Source organism: Hypanus sabinus, chromosome 1 (genome assembly GCF_030144855.1).
Source record: "Hypanus sabinus isolate sHypSab1 chromosome 1, sHypSab1.hap1, whole genome shotgun sequence".
Classification (NCBI taxonomy): Eukaryota; Metazoa; Chordata; class Chondrichthyes; order Myliobatiformes; family Dasyatidae; genus Hypanus; species Hypanus sabinus.
The window spans coordinates 4,626,262-4,648,905 of NC_082706.1; the positions used below are offsets into that span (position 1 = coordinate 4,626,262).

The window sequence follows — 22,644 nt, forward strand, 5'->3', positions numbered from 1 at the left end:
GCACTGTACATTACATAAGCATACAATAAATGACAATGAGGAATATAAACAAATAGTGTAAGAAAGAGCAAAATAGTGAGGTAGTGTTCATGGGTCAGACAATAATAGGAGTCATGCCACAGTCTTACAGCTGCCACTGTATAGAAACTGTATAATCATGGTCCATTCAGAAATCTGATGGCAGAGGGGAAGAAGCTGTTCCTAACACATTGAGTATGTGTCTTCAGGCTCCTTTACCTCCTTGCTGATGGCAGTGACTGTACATGCATACGGAGAGACACAATTTCAGTTGACTCCTGATGAAGGGTCTTGACCGTTTATTCTTTTTCATTGATGCTGCCTGGCCTCCTGAGTTCCTCCAGTATTTTGTGTGTGTTGCTTGGAAATTACAGCATCTGCAGATTTTCTCATTTCAGTTTCAGCTGAACTTGGTGTATTCAAAAGGTGGATCTCTTACCCTGCAGTTTGTATGGGCTAGTTGTGATTGTACTGTGACCCAGGAGGCTGCTATCATCTTGCTTTAAAATGTAGCCTGTGCTCTGTTCCTGATTCATACTTCTCCATACCTCACTATTTCAGAATTTCAATACAATCGGAAGGAAGTTATCAAGAATAAGATCCGTGCAATTGGCAAGGTCGCCAGGGTCTTTACAGTACTCAGGTATTCTGCCAATGTGTTTGTACAATTTATCATTCCATGGTGGGATTGTAAAGATGCTTTAGATAGAGAAGGATGTTTGTATGCTATTAGATTAGTCCTGGTGAAGGGTCTTGGCCCAAAACATCGACTGTTTCAACCCCTCCATAGATACCGCCTGGCTTGCTGAGTTCCTCCAGAATTTTGTGTGTTTTGCTCTGGATTTCCAGCATCTGCAGAATCTCTTGTGCTTCCATTCTGCCCACCATGTCTTTGCCAACTCACTTCTCCTATTAGATTCCTTCTTTAACTCTTCACCTCTTCCATCTATCGCCTCCAGATTCTCACTTCACTCCCCCTCCCCACAAAAGTTTCCTTTGAAGTTTTCTTTACAACTGTGTGAGCCAACCATTGCTCTGAGTAGGAAATGTTTACATGGCCTGAAAACTGCTAGCCTCCAAGAGGATCATAACTTGACATAGGGTTTGGAGACTTGCATGCCTTAGTGACCCAGGGTGTTATGTTGGCTGGAGGCAGGGTGAAAACAGTAATGAAGAATCCTTCTACATCTGAGTGTGACATTATTCCTGAGTCTCCACCCAGGATTTGCATGCCAGTGGTGAGAACCGAGAGGAAGCCCTGAACACCACCAAGATCAAGACCAAAATTGTTTTTTGTAGGAGAGCAGTGAGGCTTGTCCCCGATACAGAGCTAGAGAGAAGAAAGCTGTATGGCACTTTATATTAACATACATCAACATTATGTGCTGTGTCATATGGCATGGGTGATCATGGTCTTTCATGTTCTTTCCATGACCATAATTATTCTTGGCAAATTGTTCAGCAGAAGTGGTTTGCCATTGCCTTCTTCTGGGCAGTGTCTTTAGGAAAGGAGGAAGGCAGCAGAAAGGAAATTATAGACCAGTTATCCTGACCTCAATGGTTGGGAAGATGTTAGAGTCAATTGTTAAGGATTGTGCCGGAGGATTGGCGTATTGCTCATGTGGTTCCATTGTTTAAAAAGGGTTTTAGAAGGAAGCCTAGCAATTATAGACCTGTCAGTTTGACATCAGTGGTGGGTAAATTAATGGAAATTATTCTTAGAGATAGTATTTATAATTATCTGGATAGACAGGATCTGATTAGAAGTAGCCAGCATGGATTTGTGCGTGGAAGGTCATGTTTGACAAACCTTATTGAATTTTTTGAAGAAGTTACGAGGAATGTTGACGAGGGTAAGGCAGTGGATGTAGTCTATATGGACTTCAGCAAAGCCTTTGACAAAGTTCCACATGGAAGGTTAGTTAAGAAGGTTCAGTCGTTAGGTATTAATGCTGGAGTAATAAAATGGATTCAACAGTGGCTAGATGGGAGATGCCAGAGAGTAGTGGTGGATAATTGTTTATCGGGATGGAGGCCGGTGACTAGCGGGGTGCCTCAGGGATCTGTTTTGGGCCCAATGTTGTTTGTAATATACATAAATGATCTGGATGATGGGGTGGTAAATTGGATTAGTAAGTATGCCGATGATACTAAGGTAGGAGGTGTTGTGGATAATGAGGTGGATTTTCAAAGCTTGCAGGGAGATTTATGCCGGTTAGAAGAATGGGCTGAACGTTGGCAGATGGAGTTTAATGCTGAGAAGTGTGAGGTTCTACATTTTGGCAGGAATAATCCAAATAGAACATACAGAGTAAATGGTAGGGCATTGAGGAATGCAGAGGAACAGAGAGATCTAGGAATAACTGTGCATAGTTCCCTGAAAGTGGAGTCTCATGTAGATAGGGTGGTGAAGAGGGCTTTTGGAACGCTGGCCTTTATAAATCAACGCATTGAGTACAGAAGTTGGGATGTAACGCTAAAGTTGTACAAGGCATTGGTAAGGCCAAATTTGGAATATTGTGTGCAGTTCTGGTCACCGAATTATAGGAAAGATATCAATAAATTAGAGAGAGTGCAGAGACGATTTACTAGGATATTACCTGGGTTTCAGCAATTAAGTTACAGAGAAAGGTTGAACAAGTTAGGTCTCTATTCATTGGAGAGTAGAAGGTTGAGGGGGGATTTGATCGAGGTATTTAAAATTTTGAGAGGGATAGATAGAGTTGACGTGAACAGGCTGTTTCCATTGAGAGTAGGGGAGATTCAAACTAGAGGACATGATTTGAGAGGGGGCAGAAGTTTAAGGGAAACACGAGGGGGTATTTCTTTACTCAAAGAGTGATAGCTGTGTGGAATGAGCTTCCTGTAGAAGTAGTAGAGGCCAGTTCAGTTGTGTCATTTAAGGTAAAATTGGATAGGTATATGGACAGGAAAGGAGTGGAGGGTTATGGGCTGAGTGCGGGTAGGTGGGACTAGGTGAGATTAAGGGTTCGGCACGGACTAGGAGGGCCAAGATGGCCTGTTTCCGTGCTGTGATTGTTATATGGTTATATGGTTATATAAGGTGATGGAGTACTTGGTGACACAGGATAAGATAGTACAAAGTCAGCATGGTTTCCTTCAGGGAGATTACAAGTAGGATAGATAAAGGGGATGCAGTGGATGTTGTATATATGGACTTTCAGAAGGCCTTTGACAAGGTGCCACACATAAGGCTGCTTACTAATTTAAGAGCTCATGGTATTACAGGAAAGTTACTAACGTGGTTAGAGCATTGTCTGATTGGTAGGAGGCAGCGAGTGGGAATAAAAGGTAATTCCAGTAATTCCCTCCCCCTCCCTTCCCCCATCCCAGTTTCACTCTGCCTTGTCCTCCAGCTGCCTATAACCTCCCTCATGGTTCTGCCTTCTTCTACTAGCCATAGTGCTTTCCCCTTACATTCCTTCTTCACCCTTCCTGCCTATCCCCTTCCCCACCCCTTGATCTTTCCCCTTATTGGTTTCTTAACTGGCACCTACCAGCCTTCTTCTTCCCACCCTACCCTCACCTTCTTTATAGGACCCCTGCCCCCTCCCTCTTCAGTCCTGAGGAAGGGTCTCAGCCTGAAATATTGACTGTTCGTTTCCATGGATGCTGCTCGACCCGTTGAGTTCCTCCAGCGTGTTATGCATGTTGCTTTGACCCCAGCATCTGCAGAGTATTTTGCGTTTGGGAATAAAAGGATCCTTTTCTGGTTGGCTGCCAGTGACTAGTGGTGTTCCACAGGGGTTGGTGTTGGGACCACTTCTTTTTATGTTCTATATAAATTATTTAGATGATGGAATAGATGGTTTTGTTGCCAAGTTTGCAGATGATACGAAGATTGGTGGAGGGGCAGGTCATCAAGTCAAGTCAAGTAAATTTTATTGTCATTTTGACCATAACTGCTGGTACAATACTTAGTAAAAATGAGACAATGTTTTTCAGGACCATGGTGTTACATGACACAGTACAAAAACTAGACTGAAATTTGTAAAAAAACAACACAGAGAAAGCTACACTAGACTACAGACCTACACAGGACTGTGTAAAGTGCCCCAAAACAGTGCAGATATTACAATAAATAATAAACAGGACAATAGGGCAGGGTGTCAGTCCAGGCTCTGGGTATTGAGGAGTCTGATAGATTGGGGGAAGAAACTTACATAGTCTGGTCGTGAGAGCCCGAATGCTTTGGAGCCTTTTCCCAGACAGCAGGAGGGAGAAGAGATTGTATGAGGGGTGCATGGGATCCTTCATAATGCTGTTTCCTTTGTGGATGCAGCGTGTAGTGTAAATTTCTGTGACGGCAGGTAGAGAGACCCTGATGATCTTCTCAGCTGTCCTCACTATCTGCTGCAGGGTCTTGCGATCTGAGATGGTGCAATTTCCGAACCAGGCAGAGATGCAGCTGCTCAGGATGCTCTAAACAACCCCTGTAGAATGCGGTGAGGATGTCAGTGGGGGTAGGAGATGGACTTTCCTCAGCCTTTGCAGAAAGTAGAGATGCTGCTGGGCTTTCTTTGCTATGGAGCTGGTGTTGAGGGACCAGGTGAGATTCTCCACCAGGTGAACACCAAGAAATTTGGTGCTCTTTACGACCTCTACCAAGGAGCTGTCGATGTTCAGCGGGGAGTGGTCGCTCTGTGCCCTCCTGAAGTCAACAACCATCTCTTTAGGTTTGTTCACCTTCAGAGACAGGTTGTTGGCTCTGCACCAGTCCGTTACCCGCTGCACCTCCTCTCTGTAAGCTGACTCGTCGTTCTTGCTGATGAGACCCACCACGGTTATGTCACCAGCGAACTTGATGATATGGTTTGAGCTGTGTGCTGCAGCACAGTCGCGGATCAACAGAGTGAACAGCAGTGGACTGAACACACAGCCCTGGGGAGCCCCCATGCTTAGTGTGATGGTGTTGGAGATGCTGCTCCCAATCCAGACTGACTGAGGTCTCCCAGTCAGGAAGTCTAGGATCCAGTTGCAGAGAGAGGTGTTCAGGCCCAGTAGGCTCAGCTTTCCAATCAGTTTCTGAGGGATGATTGTGTTGAATGCTGAACTGAAGTCTATGAACTGTATCCGAACGTATGTGTCTTTTTTGTCCAGGTGGGTTAGGGCCAGGTGGAGGGTGGTGGCAATGGCGTCATCTGTTGAGCGGTTGGGACGGTACGCAAACTGCAGAGGGTCGAGTGGGGGGGGCAGCAGGGTCTTGATATGCCTCATGACGAACCTCTCAAAGCACTTCATGATAATGGATATAAGTTCAATGGCACGGTAGTCGTTGAAACAGGACACTAAAGACTTCTTCGGCACGGGGACGATGGTGGCGGCCTTGAAGCACATTGGAATGGTGGCGCTGCTCAGGGAGATGTTGAAGATGTCAGTGAGAACATCTGCTAGCTGGTCTACACATCCTCTGAGCACTCTACCAGGAATGTTGTCTGGTCCAGCAGCCTTCCGTGGGTTGACCCTGCACAGGGTTCTTCTCACGTCTATAGTGTTAAGGAAGCAGATAGAATGCAGAAGAACTTAGACTTTAGAAGAATGGACAAGGAAGTGGCAAATTAAATACAATGTTGGAAAATGCATGTCACGCACTTTGGTAGTAGAAATAAATGTGCGGACTATTTCCTAAATGGGGAGAAAATCCAGGAATCTAAGATTCAAAGGGACTTGGGAGTCCTTGTGCAGAACACCCTGAAGGTTAAATTGCAGGTTCATTCGGTGGTGAGGAAGACAAATACCATGTCAGCATTCATTTCTAGAATACAAAAGCAAGTATGTGGCACTGGTGAGGCCTCACTGTGAGTGTTGTGAACAGTTTTGGGCCCCTTATCTTAGAAAAGATGTGCTGATGTTGGAGAGGGTCCAGAGGAGGTTCACAAGGATGATTTCAGGAATGAAAGGGTTATCATATGCAGAATGTTTAATGGTTCTGGGTCTGTACTCGTTGGAATTCGGAAGGACAAGGGGATCTCATTAAAAACCTTTTGAATTTTGAAAGGCCTAGACAGAGCAGATATGGAAAGGATGTTTCCCATGGTGGGAGAGTCTAGGACAAGAGGGTTTCAAAACAGATGTGGAGAAATTTCTTTAGCCAAAGGGTGGTAAATTTGTGGAATTTTTTTGCCACATGCAGCTGTGGAGGCCAGGACGTTGCATGTATTTAAGGCAGAGATTGACAGGTTCTTAATTGGACATAGGATCAATGGTTACGGGGGAAAGGCTGGGAACTAGGGTTAGTGAGGAGGTTTAAAAAAAAAGGATCAGCCATGATTGAATGGTAGAGCAGACTAGATGGGCTAGATGGCCTAATTCTGCTCCTATGTCTTATGGTCTTATTGTCTAAGATGGGTGACCCCAGCTACTATCGATACTCTTCAGAGATTGCCTGGTGTCAGTGGTCGCATAACCACGACTTGTGATCTGCACCAGTTGCTCATACGACCATCCACCACCTGCTCCCATGGCTTCACATGACCCTGACTGGGGGAACTGAGCAGGTGCTACACCTTGTCCAAGGGTGACCTGCAGGCTAGATTTTCTTTTAAATAATGTTATAAAGGTTATATTAACATTACGTAAAGAAAATTCCATCTCTGCAGCAAAAAAAGCAATGTTTACTTTTTCAGTCACTGAGCAGCTTAACAGGAACAGTGATCCCCACCCACCCACCTTTCCCCTCACCTGGTCTCACTTATCACCTGCCAGCTGGTACACCTTATCTCTCTCCCCACCTTTTTATTCTAACTTCTGCCCCCTTCCTTTCCAGGCCTGATGAAGGGTCTCTACCCAAAATGCTGACTGTTTATTCCTCTCCATATATGTTGCCTGACCTGCTGAGTTCCTCCGGTATTTTGCGTGTGTTTTTCAAGATTTCCAGCATCTGCAGAATCTCTTGTGTTTAGATTGGATTGGGTTGGATTATACGGCAACTGCAGTGGCATTCTTCGCTTGCATGAAGCTGACAGAGGACCAGTATACATAGTTTTATGATTATTGGTTGGGGTTGAGGAGTCTGTTAGCTATATAACAACTGACACTTGCTTTTGTGTTTTTCACAGAGAGGAGCATGAGAATGTGCTGACATTAAAAGGCTTGACACCGTCAGGCAACTTACCCATTGGTGCCCTGACAGGAGGGAAACCGAGCCTGCAGAAAGGTTAGGACAGCTTGGCTGTGCTCAGCAAGCCGTAACATCAGCCCTATGCACTGACATCAGTGGCGCTCTTTGTCCTCCCCCTTCCTCTGTACTCCCCTTGCCTTGCTCCTCCCTCACCCACCTGACCCTCACCCTTGTTGCTATCCCACCCCTCTCTGCTGTCCCTGTACTCCACAATATCCATGCATGCAGCATTACTTACCTCTTGTCACTCCCTTGCTCTTTGATCCCCCAGACTCAGTTCCAGATAGGTTATTATGTTTATTGAATCTTGTTATTTGGTATTTATATATCACAGAGAAATGCAGCATCTGTGTAAACAGCCAACATACCAAAGGTTTGTGGTGGGGACCACCCTCAGGTGTCACCACAAAACTAGAACGAAGCAAGCCCCGGTCGTCCCTAACCTACACACATACACTGTCCTCTAATCTCAAAATAATTCTTACTCTAAAATAATACTTATTCTAAAAATATAAAAAATAATCACTGATTTCTCCGTCTTCTTTTGTTCCAAATCTCTTGCTGGCATTCGCTCTGAAGCTATAACTGATGCAACACATAATAAAGGTGAGTGCATGCCCGTTGGATATTTTGCCTTAATGTGGACACATACTGGCTCCAGTCCGGACCATTTGGTTGATCAGTGCCTGAAAATTAGTGTGTGAATATGCATGTACAGTGCTGTGCAGAAGTCTTAGGTACGTATATATAGCTGGGGTGCCTAAGACTTTTGCACAGTACCGTATATTGGTTAAAATAGGAAGGTGGTTGGGAAACAGAAATGAGAGTACTTAGCTTTGTATTTGCTCAGTGGTATTAAGTGTTAAATGGTAACTGGAAAGACATAATATACAGTATTGTGCAAAAGCTTTAGGCACCCTAGATATATATATATATATCTCTGTGTGTGTGTGTGTGTGTGTGTGTGCGCCTAAGACTTTTGTACAGTATAGTATTTGTGTGTGTATGTCTGTGTGTGTGTGTGTGTGCATGTATGTGTCTGTGTCTGTGTGTGTGTGTGTCTGTGTGTATGTGTGTGTGTGTGTGTGTGTGTGTGCATGTATGTGTCTGTGTGTGTGTGTGCGCGCGCATGTATGTGTCTGTCTGTGTGTGTGTGTGTACGCAAGCTTTGGCATCTGAACAACAGAATGAGACTCCTAGTCCATAGTCAAGTGGGTTAATCTGGCATCATTTGAGACCAGTTCCCACTCTTTCGGCTGTAGAGGTTCCAACTCTCTGTTCCATTTGAACATTACTTCTTTTTCAGCACTTTACTTCACCCACCTCACCTGGTTTCACCTATCACTGGTCAGCTTCTCACTTGATCCCCCTCTTCCACCCACCCACCTTCCCCCTCACCTGGTCTCACCTATCACCTGCCAGCTTCTCACTTCATCTCCCTCTTCCCCCTCACCTGGTCTCACCTATCACCTGCCAGCTTCTCACTTCATCTCCCTCTTCCCCCTCACCTGGTCTCACCTATCACCTGCCAGCTTCTCACTTCATCTCCCTCTTCCCCCTCACCTGGTCTCACCTATCACCTGCCAGCTTCTCACTTCATCTCCCTCTTCCCCCTCACCTGGTCTCACCTATCACCTGCCAGCTTCTCACTTCATCTCCCTCTTCCCCCTCACCTGGTCTCACCTATCACCTGCCAGCTTCTCACTTCATCTCCCTCTTCCACCCACCCACCTTCCCCCTCACCTGGTCTCACCTATCACCTGCCAGCTTCTGACTTCATCTCCCTCTTCCCCCTCACCTGGTCTCACCTATCACCTGCCAGCTTCTGACTTCATCTCCCTCTTCCCCCTCACCTGGTCTCACCTATCACAGGTCAGCTTCTCACTTCATCTCCCTCTTCCCCCTCGCCTCGTCTCACCTATCACCTGCCAGCTTCTCCCCCTACCTAACCACCTCCCCCTCACCTGGTCTTACCTGTCACCTGCCTGCTTGTACTCCTCCTCCCCCTACTGCCTTATTTTGGCTTCTGTTGCCCCCCCCACCTTCCTTTCCAGTTCTGATGAAGGGTCTTGACCCAAAACATCAACTGTTTTTTCCCTTCCGTAGACGCTGCTGACCTGCTGCATTTCTCCAGCATTTTGTGTATGTTGTTCATTCAAACTTTGCAAGGTTTTAAGGCTACAACAGGCAAACTGCTGCAAATAATTATAGAGGCTTCTTTTTCACTTACTTCTCAATTTGAGTTGAGCCGGTGTATGTTTCCTGAGGACATACCCAACCTGGGGCAATGATTTGGAACTGGAATCACTATGAAGATCCAGCCGAGAAGGGTAAGCGAGTTTGCATTGGGGTTCAGAACGGCACTAATCAACTGACTGGATAAGGACCCTTTGAGCATTACCAGAGGTCAGTCCTCCTGTTATTGTCTCCACACCTTAATATCACTAACTTCTCATCAATGTTTTCATTACCAATTTACTGGTCTCTTGATAGAACCACATTTAATTTTTGAACACTGTTGATATTTTTAAAGATAAAGGCTAGCTTTATTTGTCACATGTGCATTGAAACTTACAGTGAAATGTGTCATGGTGCGCACAGGCTGAATCGAGGTGGCAGGGCCTGGACCTGGGCATGAGTGAGAAAAGACCTGAGGTTTGATCGATATAAGCTCCAAATGGAATTGGACAAGTTGGGTATGGGTGGAATAGAGGTGGCAGGGCCTGGACCTGGGCATGAGAGTGAGAAAAGACCTGAGGTTTGATCGATATAAGCTCCAAATGGAATTGGACAAGTTGGGTATGGGTGGAATAGAGGTGGCAGGGCCTGGACCTGGGCATGAGAGTGAGAAAAGACCTGAGGTTTGATCGATATAAGCTCCAAATGGAATTGGACAAGTTGGGTATGGGTGGAATAGAGGTGGCAGGGCACTGGCCTGAGAGCAAGGAATGACTTGAGGTTTGAAGGATTTAAGCACTGGGCCAGATTGAAAAAGGTCAGGTGTCTGGGCCAGAGGCAAGAGGTGGACCTGTTCAGTCACTGCTCTGTGAGTTTTACTCATCTCTGCACCCAACTGTGGCTGTGGGTTGCAGCTATCAAAGTGTGGACTCACTTTTGTGAACTACAGTATTTGCTTACTTTTATTGTTTGCATATCTTTTGGTTTTTTTTCTGCACATTTAGGTGTTTGACAGTCTTTTCTAAAATGGGTTCTATTGGGTTTCTTTCTTTGGTAGCTACCAGTAAGAATACAAATCATAAGGTTGTATAAAGTGTACATACTTTATAAAAAATATACTTTGAACATTGGTGTCAATGACCAGTACAGTCCGGGAATGGGCTGGGGGCAGCCTGCAAGTGTTGCCTTGCTTCTGGCATCAACATAGCATGCCCACAACTTACTTTACCCTAACCTATATGTCTTAGACTGTGGGAGGAAGCCAGAGCACCTGGAAGAAACACACATGATCACAGGAAAACTGTCCAGTCTCCTTGCAGACAGCTGTGGGAATTGAACCTGGGACACTGGCACTGTAATTGTGTCATGTCAACAGCTGCACTTTTAAAAGCCCATTGGTAGATCAGAATGTCAAATTGTATCAGACTTCAAACTGGTTCCTCCCCACTCCTGGTTTAGGAGATGTTCTTTTTTGGATATATAATGGAGGAAGGTCTCTTAAAATTGTGGAGCTGTACGTCTTATAACCAGTTGTGTGACCAATGCCCTTGAAGCCAGAGTCTGTAAAAACAAATACTTTCAAGCTCAAGTACAGCAATAAACATAAGTATGTGTAAACACTTGTTTAATGTATGACTAGAATATAAAAGCAAGGATGTAATGTTGGGACTTTATAAAGCACTGTTGAGGCCTCACTTGGAGTATTGTCAGCAGTTTTAGGCCCCTCATCTAAGAAAGGATGTGCTGGAACTGGAGACCGTTCAAAGGAGGTTCACAAAAATGATTCTGGGATTGGAAGCCTTGTCATATTAGAAGCGTTTGTGGCGCTGGGCCTGTACTAACTGGAATTCAGAAGAATGAGGGGGTGACCTCATTGAAACCTATCGAATGTTGAAAGTCCTCAATAGAGTGGATATGGAAAGGATATTTCCTATGGTAAGTGAGTCTAAGACCAGGGGACACAGCCTCAAAATAGAGGGGCCACATTTTAGAATGGAGTTGATGAGAAATTTCTTTAGTAAATGAGTGGTGAATCTGTGGAATTCATTGCCACAGGCAGCTGTGGAGGCTAAGTCTTCATGCATATTTAAGGCAGGGGTTAATAGATTCTTGATTAGTCAGTACATGAAAGGATACGGGGAGGAGATTGGGACTGAGAGGGAAAATTGAATCAGCCATGATGAAGTGGCAGAGCAGACTCAATGGGCCAAATGGCCTAATTCTGCTCCTGTACTGTATGATCTTATACAGTTCCTATAAAAAGCATTCAACCCCCTTGGAAGTTTTCATGTTTTATTGTTTTTCAACATTGAATCACAATGGATTTAATTTGTTTTTTTTAACCATTGATCAACAGAAAAAGACTCATGTCAAAGTGAAAACAGATCTCTACAAAGTGATCTAAATTAATTACAAATATAAAACATAAAATAATTGATTGTATAAGTATTACCTCCTTCAAGTCAGTATATAGTAGATGCACCTTTGGCAACAATTACAGCCTTGAGTCTGTGTAGACAGGTCTCTATCAGCTTTGCACATCTGGACACTGCAACTTTTCCTGATTCTTCTTTACAAAACTCCTCAAGCTTTATCAGATTGCACAGGGATCATGAGGTAACAGCCCCTTTCAAATCCAGCTACAAAATCTCAATTGGATTGAGGTCTGGACTCTGATTTTGCCACTCCAGGACATTAACTTTATTTTCTTTAAGCCGTTCCTGTGTAGCTTTAGTTTAATGCTTAGGGTCATTGTCTTGCTGGAAAACAAATCTCCCAAGTCGCAGTTCTCTTGCAGACTGCATCAGATTTTCCTCCAGGATTTCCCTGTATTTTGCTGCATTCATTTTACCCTCTACCATCACAAGCCTTCCAGAGCCTGCTGCAGTGAAGCATCTCCACAACATGATGCAGCCACCACTATGCTTCATGGTAGAGATGGTGTGTTTTTGATGAAGTGAGGTGTTTGGCTTACACCAAACATAGCGTTTAGTCTGATGGTCAGTAAGTTCAATTTTGGTTTCATCTAACCATAGAACCTTCAGCTGGCTTCAGAGTCTCCCACATGCCTTCTGGCTAACTCTAGGGGAGACTTCATGTGAGATTTTTTCAACAGTGGCTATTTCTTTGCCACTCTCCCGTAAAGCTGCAACTGGTGAAGCGCCTGGGCAACAGATGTATGCACAATCTCTCCCATCTCAACCACTGAAGCTTGTCACTCCTCCAGAGTTGTCATAGGTCTCTTGGTGGCCTCCCTCACTGGACCCTTCTTGCACGGTCACTCAGTTTTCGAGGACAGCCTGCTCTAGGCAAATTTACAGCTGTGCCATGTTTTTTTGCCATTTCTTGATGATTGACGTAATTGTAGTACAAGGGATATTCAGTGTCTTGGAATTTTCTTGTATCCATCTCCTGACCTGTGCTTTTCAATAACCTTTTCGCGGAGTTGCTTGGAGTGTTCCTTTGTCTTCATGGTGTAGTTTTGTACAGGTGTATTTTTACTACAATCATTTGAAACACCTTGGCTGCACAAGATCTTCATTTAACTAAATACGTGACTTCTAAAACCAATTGGTTGCACCATTGATGATTTGGTGTGTCATTTTGAAGCGGGTGAATACTTATGCAATCAATTACTTTGTGCTTTAGATTTGTAATTACTTTAGATCACTTTGTAGAGCTCTGTTTTCACTTTGTCACGAATGAGTCTTTTTCTGTTGATCAGCATCAAAAATGTCCAATAAAATCCACAGTGGTTCAGTGTTGTAAAACAATAAAACATGAAAACTTTCAAGGGCGCTTTTATAGGCAATGTATGTGGGTATCACAGTAGTGTAGTAGTTAGCATGATGCTTGGGTGTCGGAGTTCGGAATTCAATTCTGGCATCCTCTGTAAGGAGTTTGTATGTTCTCCCTGTGAGCGTGTAGGTTTCCTCGAGGTGCTCCAGTTTCAACCCACAGTCCAAAGACGTACCAGCTAATTGGTCATCATAAATTGTCCTATGATTAGGCTAGAGTTAAATAGATGGGTGGCTGGGCCATGATTCTCGTTGGGCTGGAAGGACCTATTCTGCACTGTATCCCTAAGTAAATTAAAAAACTAAATAAATAAGTATGCTGATTTTCATTGATATATTAGCTTAAATGGTTAATGAGAAACATTCTGGGGGCTCTCTTGGGAGGGTGAGTGACATTAGTGCTATACTTCTTGCTTTGTCTCTGTGTCTGTTTCCAAGGAAAAGGTGCTGTGTCAGCTATCAGCTTTGAACAGGCCAGGGGTTTGGACCGTCTTAACGAGAGGATGCCTCCACGCAGGCTGAAGGACGATGGCTCATCCCAGAGTCGCTCCCAGAACTCAGTTCAGTCTTGGATCCAGTCTCGGACCACGAGCCATTTGAAGCAGAGCAGCCAGGCATCCACGAGCAGCATACGGCAACAGAATGCAACAACCGCTCAGGCAGAGTCCCCCTCCGGCCAGGTGTCGGAGCGGACTCAAGTCATCATCAGCCACCGGCAGCAATCAAATCCCCAGAACAACGAGCAAAATAAACGTTCTAGTATATCAAGTAACAAGGGCAAGGGCAAAGGATAAGTGGCACACAAATTCTTCACTGGCTCATCAAGGGCTTACTTATTTATTGTGACTGTTTGCAAGATGGGAGTGTCTTGGAATGCAAGGAACTGACCAATCCTTTGGCTCCAGCAGTCAACAATTTATGTGGTTCATTGGACTGAAGTATCAGATTGGGAGAACTTGACCCAACATGACTCTCGGATATTCACAGACCTCATTAAGCCATAGGGTTTTGATTCCCAATCTGGTCTGAATTGCTATTGGGACTGACGATGGGGTTGGATGCTATCCTGAATGGTTCCTTCAACCTCCCATTCTATCTCTCCTCCACTCCAGTCATCCAGTTGTCGCTCACCTCGCTCTCCCCTCTTTGGAGGACAGAACCCTCAGAATAAGAGCGGAGTTGGCAGGAATGGAGTCTTCTAACGTGTTATTGTCCACTTGGCAATCCAAATGTCACATCCCCTTAAGGAGCAAGCATTGTTTCGCTCCTGAATTCATCTACATCAATGAAGCTTTGCCACTCCTGAGCCCATTTATGTCTCCACTATACCTTCAGGTTTTATTTGCTTTGAAGTCCTGTTTCTACATAACCCAGTCACAAGGACATGTGATCCCACATTGGGAATGCATGAAGTTTTCCCAAACCTTATCTCCAGTTGTTTTACGCCCAGTAGGTTTGTGCTGGGATTTTCATTTTGCTCAGCTTCTTAATGAGCAATGTTGTTTTTTTAATGTTGCTTGTGTGTCATGTTGCATCATCCAAGTCCCAACATTATTCTTGACCCTTAATTACAGAGTGGATGAATCCATTGGCTGTTCTCGATTCACAGACTCTGAGTTGGAGAGCTCAAGACTTGGAGGGTGGCGGGAGGTGGGGGGAACTGTCTGCCGTGGACGGGTGATGGAGAGAAGAGAAAAACTGGCAGTGCTCCTCTGTTTCAGTGAGATGATGCCACTCAGCAAAGGGAACTGAAAGACCAAAGGAAGGGTGGGGTTGTGTTCATTTTTATTAGCATGTCATTCATAAATTTATTTTAAACTGATGTTTAGTTTGTTGGCAGAGAGGGGTGGACAGGACTTCTGATGGAGCTTGTTGACAGGGAGTGTCGCAGTTGGACAAGTTGAGAAGTTAGTTTAAGTTTCCCGAAGCTCTGGCTTGGTATCCATTTAAAGCTCAATTGGAAAGCAGGCAGAGAAGGACAGCTCAGTAGTCCTAGCCAAGGAGACATCTTGTTTCATCTAACTGCTGCCAGCTTTGTCACTGGTGTTGAGACTCCAGAATGCAGGCAGAAGAGTCGATTGGTCTATCATTAGTTAACCCTTCTGAGGCACCCTGAGGCTTTGGCATTCTCCCTGTTCCTACTGTGGTCCTTGTGTCCCAGTAGTCTCAAAGGACCACCTGCCCAAGTAATTCATTCACATGAATCAAGTTGAGTAGGATGTTCTCCTAACGGGTTGTCTGTTGGTGGATCTGGGTTCAATCTGTTCAAGTACTTCTCCATAGCCAACTTCTGAGAGATACACAAATGAGAGGGAAAAGACAACTTGATGTCTCGGTGTGGGATCTACAGACCTGAAGACCTTCACCCTAGGCATTAAAATTTCCTTTCATTGGACCCAGGGATGTATGATGAAGATCACTGTTTGTGTTGACATCAACATTTGGGAAACATTGTTGGAGTGATCCTTGCTAGTGGGAGAGGTTTGTAGAATGAGTCAGGTTGGCATAGGTGCAGCAGGGTGAAAGGGATGTGTTTGATCCAGGCTGGTGCAAGAACAGCCGATTGGTGCTTGTACAGCAAATGGGCAGATCGATGGCACAGGGTTGAACTGATGTAATATCATTTGTCGCACGCTATCCATCAAGTTCCTACATTTACGTTCAGTTTGTTCAACTTCTCTTGCACCTTTGTAGCTTCATTTGAAAAGAGCAACTGGTGGTATCAATGCATTCCTTTGAGGTGACTATCAATGATTTGATAAATAACTGAATTAAGGTTCTCAAGTTTGCAACAGGCAGTGACAAGGTAGCCGTTAACTGTGTATTAGCATTTTAATTGTGCAAATTTACATCTCTTGACCAAATTTGCTTTTATAACAAAGCGTAACAACACTGCAGTTCACAGAAGAGCAGCAACTCCAATCTAAACAGTTGATGGATTTCTAGAACAACTGGGTCGCTGCTGAGAGAAGGAGAGAACGATATAAACTAGTATCAACTGAATGTGAATCTTTCTTTGTTCCCCTCCTCAAAACAGATGCACCAAAATTCAGTTCAAGTGGAGCCCTTTGCCTGATCTCAGAGCCCTCCAGTCACCCGGAAACGGTAACCTTGGTGGTGATTGTGGAACAGGACTGCTCCCACTACCAAGATTAAATTAATGAATTAAGCAACTCCATCCACTTCCACCCACCATCCCGAAAACAGTGTTTTAAGGTGACCTTCTGGGCCTAATCTGTCGTGTGCATTTAAGCAGTCGCAGAGACTTCAGGGATTGATTAGGTGGAAATTCAGATACTCTGCAGGAATTTATTTAAATTGGTGCATTGAGGTCCTGAACCAATCTGAAACAAATGGGCTTCCAATTCGTCAAAAATGGGAGCAGTTTCTGGTGTTGTTTTTAAGGGATGAAGTAACATCATTTGCGGAATTTTTAAATGTGCAGTAATTGTTCTCAGGCTTGAAGTAGTAAACACCCCACTGGAGAGCATCTGTCTGCCTTAACATTGTTGTTTCAAAACGGTTTCATTAACTTGTGTTTTCATAAAAGCACTGAGAAAATTGTACTGGTTTCTAAATTACCACATTAATAAGAATTTTCTTGTAACAAAACATGCATTAAAATATATTTGGTTTCATTGGAGCATTCTGAGTGTGTGTTCCATTTCTGCACTTTCAAACCCAACCTGCGCTCTGTGAGGTTAAAGAGCAAACACGAGGAAGTCTGCAGATGCTGGAAATTCGAACAACAACACACACAAAATGATGCTGGAACACAGCAGGCCAGGCAGCATCTATAGGGAGAAGCGCTGTCAACATTCTGGGCCGAGACCCTTCGTCAGGACTCTTGTGAGATGCTGCCTTATCAGGGTGCACAAGCGGGCAGTCCAGGTGCACTCCCAAAGAACGTAAATTTATTATCAAAGTACGTATATGTCATCATATATTACATTCACTTGTAGAACAAAGAAATACAGTAGAATTGATTAAAAACTTCACACAAAGGCTGGCAAACAGCCAATGTGCAAAAGGAGTTAAACTGCAAATGAAAATGTGTAAGTAAATAAGTAATACTGAAGACATGAGCTGTAGAGTCCTTGAAAGAGTTTTTTTTTGTCTTAACACAGTTTGCCTTCTTTTGTACATTGTCAGTCTGTGTGTAGCTTTTCACCAATTCTATTATGTTTCTTTGCTGTACTGTGAATGACTGCAAGAAAATGAACACTTCACCTGAGAATCTGCTGGCGTCGTCTATTGTGCTCGGTGCTCCTGATGCAGCCTCCTCTATGTTGGTAAGACCCACTGTAAATTGGGGGACCGCTTCGTGACCTCTGCTCCATCCACCAAAAGCAGAACTTCCTGGTGGCCAAACACTTTAATTCTAATTCCCATTCCAGTTCTGACTTGTCAGTCCATTGCCTCCTTTCATACCAAGATGAGGCCATCCTCAGAGTGGAGGAGCAACACCTTGTATTCTGATGGGTACCCTCCACCCTGATGGCATGTATAACAATTTCTCCTTCCAGTAAAAATATTCTTCCCTTCCTTTCTTCCCCTATTCTCCACTCTGACCCCTCCTCCTTCCCTTTAACTCTCTCCTACCAGATACCTCCTTCTCCAAACCTTGACCTTCCCCACCTATCTGACTTCAGCTATCACCTAGCTAGCCTCCTTCCCCTCCCCTCACCTTTTGACTCTGACATCTTCCCCTTATTTCTCAGTCCTGAAGAAGGCTTTTGGTCTAAAACATCGACAGTTTATTCTTTTCCATAGATGTTGCCTGACTGACTGAGTTCTTCCAGCATTTTGTATGTGTTGTATTAAATTTCAAAGTAGTGTATGGTGACGTACTGTATATATAACTTTGATAATAAATTTACTTTGAACGTAGGTTGTGGAATCAGTTCAGAGTTGTGGTGAGTGAAGTTATCCACACTGATTCAGGAGCCTGATGGTTGCAGGGTAATAACTATTCCTGAACCGGGTGGTGTGGGACTTAAGGCTCGTGTACCTCCTTCCCAATGGCGGCGTGACCTGGGTGGTGTGTTCTTGCAAATGTGCTCAATGGCGGGGAGGAACGGCCTGTCATGGACTGGGCTGTATCCACAACTTTCTGTAGTCTTTTCCATTCCTGGGCGTTGGTGTTTTCATACCAGGCCACGATGCAACCTGTCAGGATACACTCCGGTGTGCACTTTTAGAAGTTTTGCCAAAGTGTTAGATGAGACGCTGAATGAGCACAAACCTCTAAGAAAGCAAAGCACTCAGTTAGCCTGGAGTTATGTCTAATCTTCTGTTGCCAGGTACCCAGAGTTCCATTCCACTGTCATCGTCACATTGGGTCCCTTCCTCCTGCTGTTTGTTGTTCTGCGGCAGCAGTGCAGTGCAAAACATAAATCATACTATAAGTAAAAATAAGAAATACAGTACATAAAAATAAACACAGTGCAAAGAGAGCACTCAGCATTCAGGAACCTGATGTTGGACAGGTTTTTACACCAGTTTACAGGTTTCTGAAACTCCGTTCCAAGGCTCAGGTTAGCAGTGTAGGGTTTAAAGCTGAGTTCTCTGAATTACTCATCCTGTAACATAAGTGCTGTTACATCATGCCAGTGTAAAGCAAGATCTCAGCAGGATAACCTTGGACTTGTTCCAGGGGATGCTAGTGTTTTCCCAGCATGTGCAGGAGTAAACTTAATGTAGCAATCTGCTTCGAACAGGCCATTCGGCCTGCAATGTTATACTGACTTTTAACCTGCTCTAAGATCAGCCTAGCCCTTCTCTCCTATGTAGCTCTCCATTTTTCAATCATCCATGTGCCTATCTAAGAGTCTCTTAAACGGCCCTAAGGTCTCTACTTCTGCCACTACCTCTGGCAGAGTTTTTCCACACACCCACCATGATTTGTGTAAAAAAAAAACATACCTTGAGACCCCCATTATACTTTCCTCCAATAACCTTAAAACTAAGCCTCTCATATTAGCCAATTCCCCCTTGTGGCTGTCTATCCATTCCATCTATGCCTCATAATCTTATTACACCTCTATCAAGGCATCTCTTATTCCCCCTTGCTCCAGAGAAAGTAGCCCTAACTCACTCAACCGATCCTCATAACATGTGCTGTCTAATCCAGGCAGCATTCTGGTAAATCTCCTCAGTGTCCTCCCTGGCTTTTGCGCACGTTTGCTGAATTCAGAGTGGAGAATGCTAGTAAACCCGAGCGTCTCATGCTGATGGAGAGGTGACTGTTCAACCCTGATGGCCAAGAGATACTGGGATACTGGGTCACCGGTGAAAGGAAAGAGGTGTGTGTGTGTTTATTAGGGTAAGGGGGCTAAAAGAGACATATTGTGTATTGGGAAACACATAAAATGCTGGAGGAACTCAACAAGTCAAGCTACTTCTATGGAGGGAGAAAAACAGTCAGCATTTCAGGTAGAGAGGGATATGAACCAAGTGTTAGCAAATGGGACAGGTTTAGGTGGGCACCTTGCAGGCATGTGCCAGTTGGGCTGAAGGCCTGTTAGTCTTACTATAAGATCGGAAGTTAAGCCCCATAGCCAAAGCTTGGAGACTGGGGGCTTGTATGACCTCCAATTGTAGCCTCACCCAACCTCAGTGAAAAAGCCTGCAGCGTTTACCCTATCTATACCCCTTGTAATTTTGTATGCTTCTGTCAAATCACCCCTCATCCTCTTATGCTCAAATGGTACTAATTTATTCAACCTTTCCCTGTAACTCAGGTCCTCAAGTTCTTGCAACAGCTTTGTAAATTTTCTCTGCACTCTTTCAATTTTATTAATATATTTCTTGTAGGAAGATGATCAAAGTTAAAAGTAAAATTTGTTATCAGAGCACATGTATGTCACCACATACAACCCTGAGATTCTTTTTCCTGTGGGCATAGTCAGCAAATCTATAGAACGATAACTGTAGACATGATCGATGGAAAAGCAAGGGCATAGAAGACAGCAAACCATGCAAATGCAAATGGAACTAAATAACAAGAGCATGAAGTAACATTATAGAGTCAGTAAAGTGAGATTGTTGATTGTGGGAACATCTCAACAGATGAGTGTAGTTATCCCCTTTTGTTCAAGAGCCTGATGGCTGAGGGGTAGTGACTGTTTTTGAACCTGGTGGTGTGAGTCCTGAGGCTCCTGTACCTTCTACCTGTTGGCAGCAGGGAGAAGAGAGCATGACCTGGGGGTTTTGATCTCTTATGATAGATGCTGCTTTACTATGACAACTACATGTAATACCCTGTCTTTCCAAACTCTCTGACATCCCCATACACCCTTAAAAAAAACAGAACTATGAATAGCTGTTTGCTAAACAACAGTGACTCTACGCCGGTACATAGTAAGTTATCTTTAACCCTGAATAACAGTCATCATACAGTTAGACACTGACTCAGCCTGAATAGCAGTGACTCACCCATAGTTACAATTTAAATAATCCTTGCCATAAATAAATGGTGCCTGACACATAGCTATGCTCCCACACCATCTATCAGCCTTACTTCTCCAGCAGTCAAGAGATTCTTCAGAATGACCCCTCCCACAGTGTGACCCTCCCTCAGTACCACTCCACCCACAGTGTGACCCCCCAGTACTGCCCCTCCCACAGTGTGACCCCCCAGTACCACCCCTCCCACAGTGTGACCCTCACTCAGTACCGCCCCTCTCACAGTGTGACCCTCCCTCAGTACCACTGCTCCCACAGTGTGACCCCCCCAGTACCACCCCTCCAACAGTGTGACCCCCAGTACCACCCCTCCCACAGTGTGACTCTCCCTCAGTACCGCCCCTCCCACAGTGTGACCCTCCCTCAGTACCACCCCCCCCACAGTGTGACCCTCCCTCAGTACCACTGCTCCCACAGTGTGACCCTCCCTCAGTATCCACCCCTCCCACAGTGTGACCCCCCAGTACCACCCCTCCCACAGTGTGACCCTCACTCAGTACCGCCCCTCTCACAGTGTGACCCTCCATCAGTACCACTGCTCCCACAGTGTGACCCCCCCAGTACCACCCCTCCAACAGTGTGACCCCCAGTACCACCCCTCCCACAGTGTGACTCTCCCTCAGTACCGCCCCTCCCACAGTGGGACCCTCCCTGTACCGTCTCTCCCACAGTGTGACCTTCCCCCAGTACCGCCCCTCCCTCAGTACCATCCCTCCCACAGTGTGACTCTCCATATTGCACGTATCTTGTTCACTGCTGGTAACACTCACTCAGTGTTGTGCCTCTTATCGAATTGCCTCCACCCATTGGGTGACATATTGGTACCATTATATCACTTCCTGTTGGCATGATGCCATCCTGTTTTATCCAGAGCTTCCAGTTTAGCTGTTTCACTGGTTATTGACAAACACACTAGTTCTACCTTCATTGTGTGTTTGTCCCATCACCCCTCTTTAGTCTAGTCTAGTTTCCTTGATCACCTCATCAATCACATCTACAGGGAGCACTGCCACAGGAAAACAGCATCTATCATCAGAGATGCCAACATCCAGACCAGGTTCTCTTCTCACTGCTACCATCAGGAAAGTGGTTCAGGAACCTTGGGTCCCTCTACACCAGGTTCAGGCACAGTTATTACCCCTCAACCATCAGGTCCCACACCACCAGGTTCAGGCACAGTTATTACCCCTCAACCATCAGGTCCCTCTACACCAGGTTCAGGGACAGTTATTACCCCTCAATCATCAGGTCCCTCACCACCAGGTTCAGGAACAGTTATTACCCCTCAACCATCAGGTCCCACACCACCAGGTTCAGGAACAGTTATTACCCCTCAACCATCAGGTCCCACAACACCAGGTTCAGGAACAGTTATTACCCCTCAACTCTCAGGTCCCACACCACCAGGTTCAGGAACAGTTATTACCCCTCAATCATCAGGACCCACACCACCAGGTTCAGGAACAGTTATTACCCCTAAACCATCAGGTCCCACACACCACCAGGTTCAGGAACAGTTATTACCCCTCAACCATCAGGTCCCACACCACGAGATTCAGGGACAGTTGTTACCCCTCAACCATCAGGTCCCACATCACCAGGTTCAGGAATGGTTATTACCCCACAACCATCAGGTCCCACACCACCAGGTTCAAGAACAGTTATTACCCCTCAACAATCAGGTCCCACACCACCAGGTTCAGGAACAGATATCACCCCTCAACCATCAGGTCCCACACCACCAGGTTCAGGAACAGTTATCACCCCTCAACCATCAGGTCCCACACCACCAGGTTCAGGAACAGTTATCACCCCTCAACCATCAGGTCCCACACCACCAGGTTCAGGAACAGTTATCACCCCTCAACCATCAGGTCCCACACCACCAGGTTCAGGCACAGTTATTACCCCTCAACCATCAGGTCCCTCTACACCAGGTTCAGGCACAGTTATTACCCCACAACCATCAGGTCCCTCTACACCAGGTTCAGGCACAGTTATTACCCCTCAACCATCAGGTCCCTCTACACCAGGTTCAGGGAC

General features: G+C 45.1%; 1 protein-coding gene across 1 annotated transcript in view; it reads left to right on the top strand.

Annotated features, from left to right (window-relative positions):
* The window catches only part of LOC132389923 (serine/threonine-protein phosphatase 2B catalytic subunit gamma isoform-like), a 57,994-nt gene extending 41,217 nt beyond the window's left edge, over window positions 1-16,777 (top strand). Inside the window, exons 11-14 of the mRNA XM_059962517.1 lie at window positions 580-661; window positions 7,098-7,195; window positions 7,739-7,765; window positions 13,573-16,777. Of these exons, the coding sequence (XP_059818500.1) occupies window positions 580-661; window positions 7,098-7,195; window positions 7,739-7,765; window positions 13,573-13,928 (563 nt within the window). The 3' untranslated portion in view covers window positions 13,929-16,777. The remainder of the gene's footprint in view (window positions 1-579; window positions 662-7,097; window positions 7,196-7,738; window positions 7,766-13,572) is intronic.
* The last annotated feature ends 5,867 nt before the right edge of the window (window positions 16,778-22,644 follow it).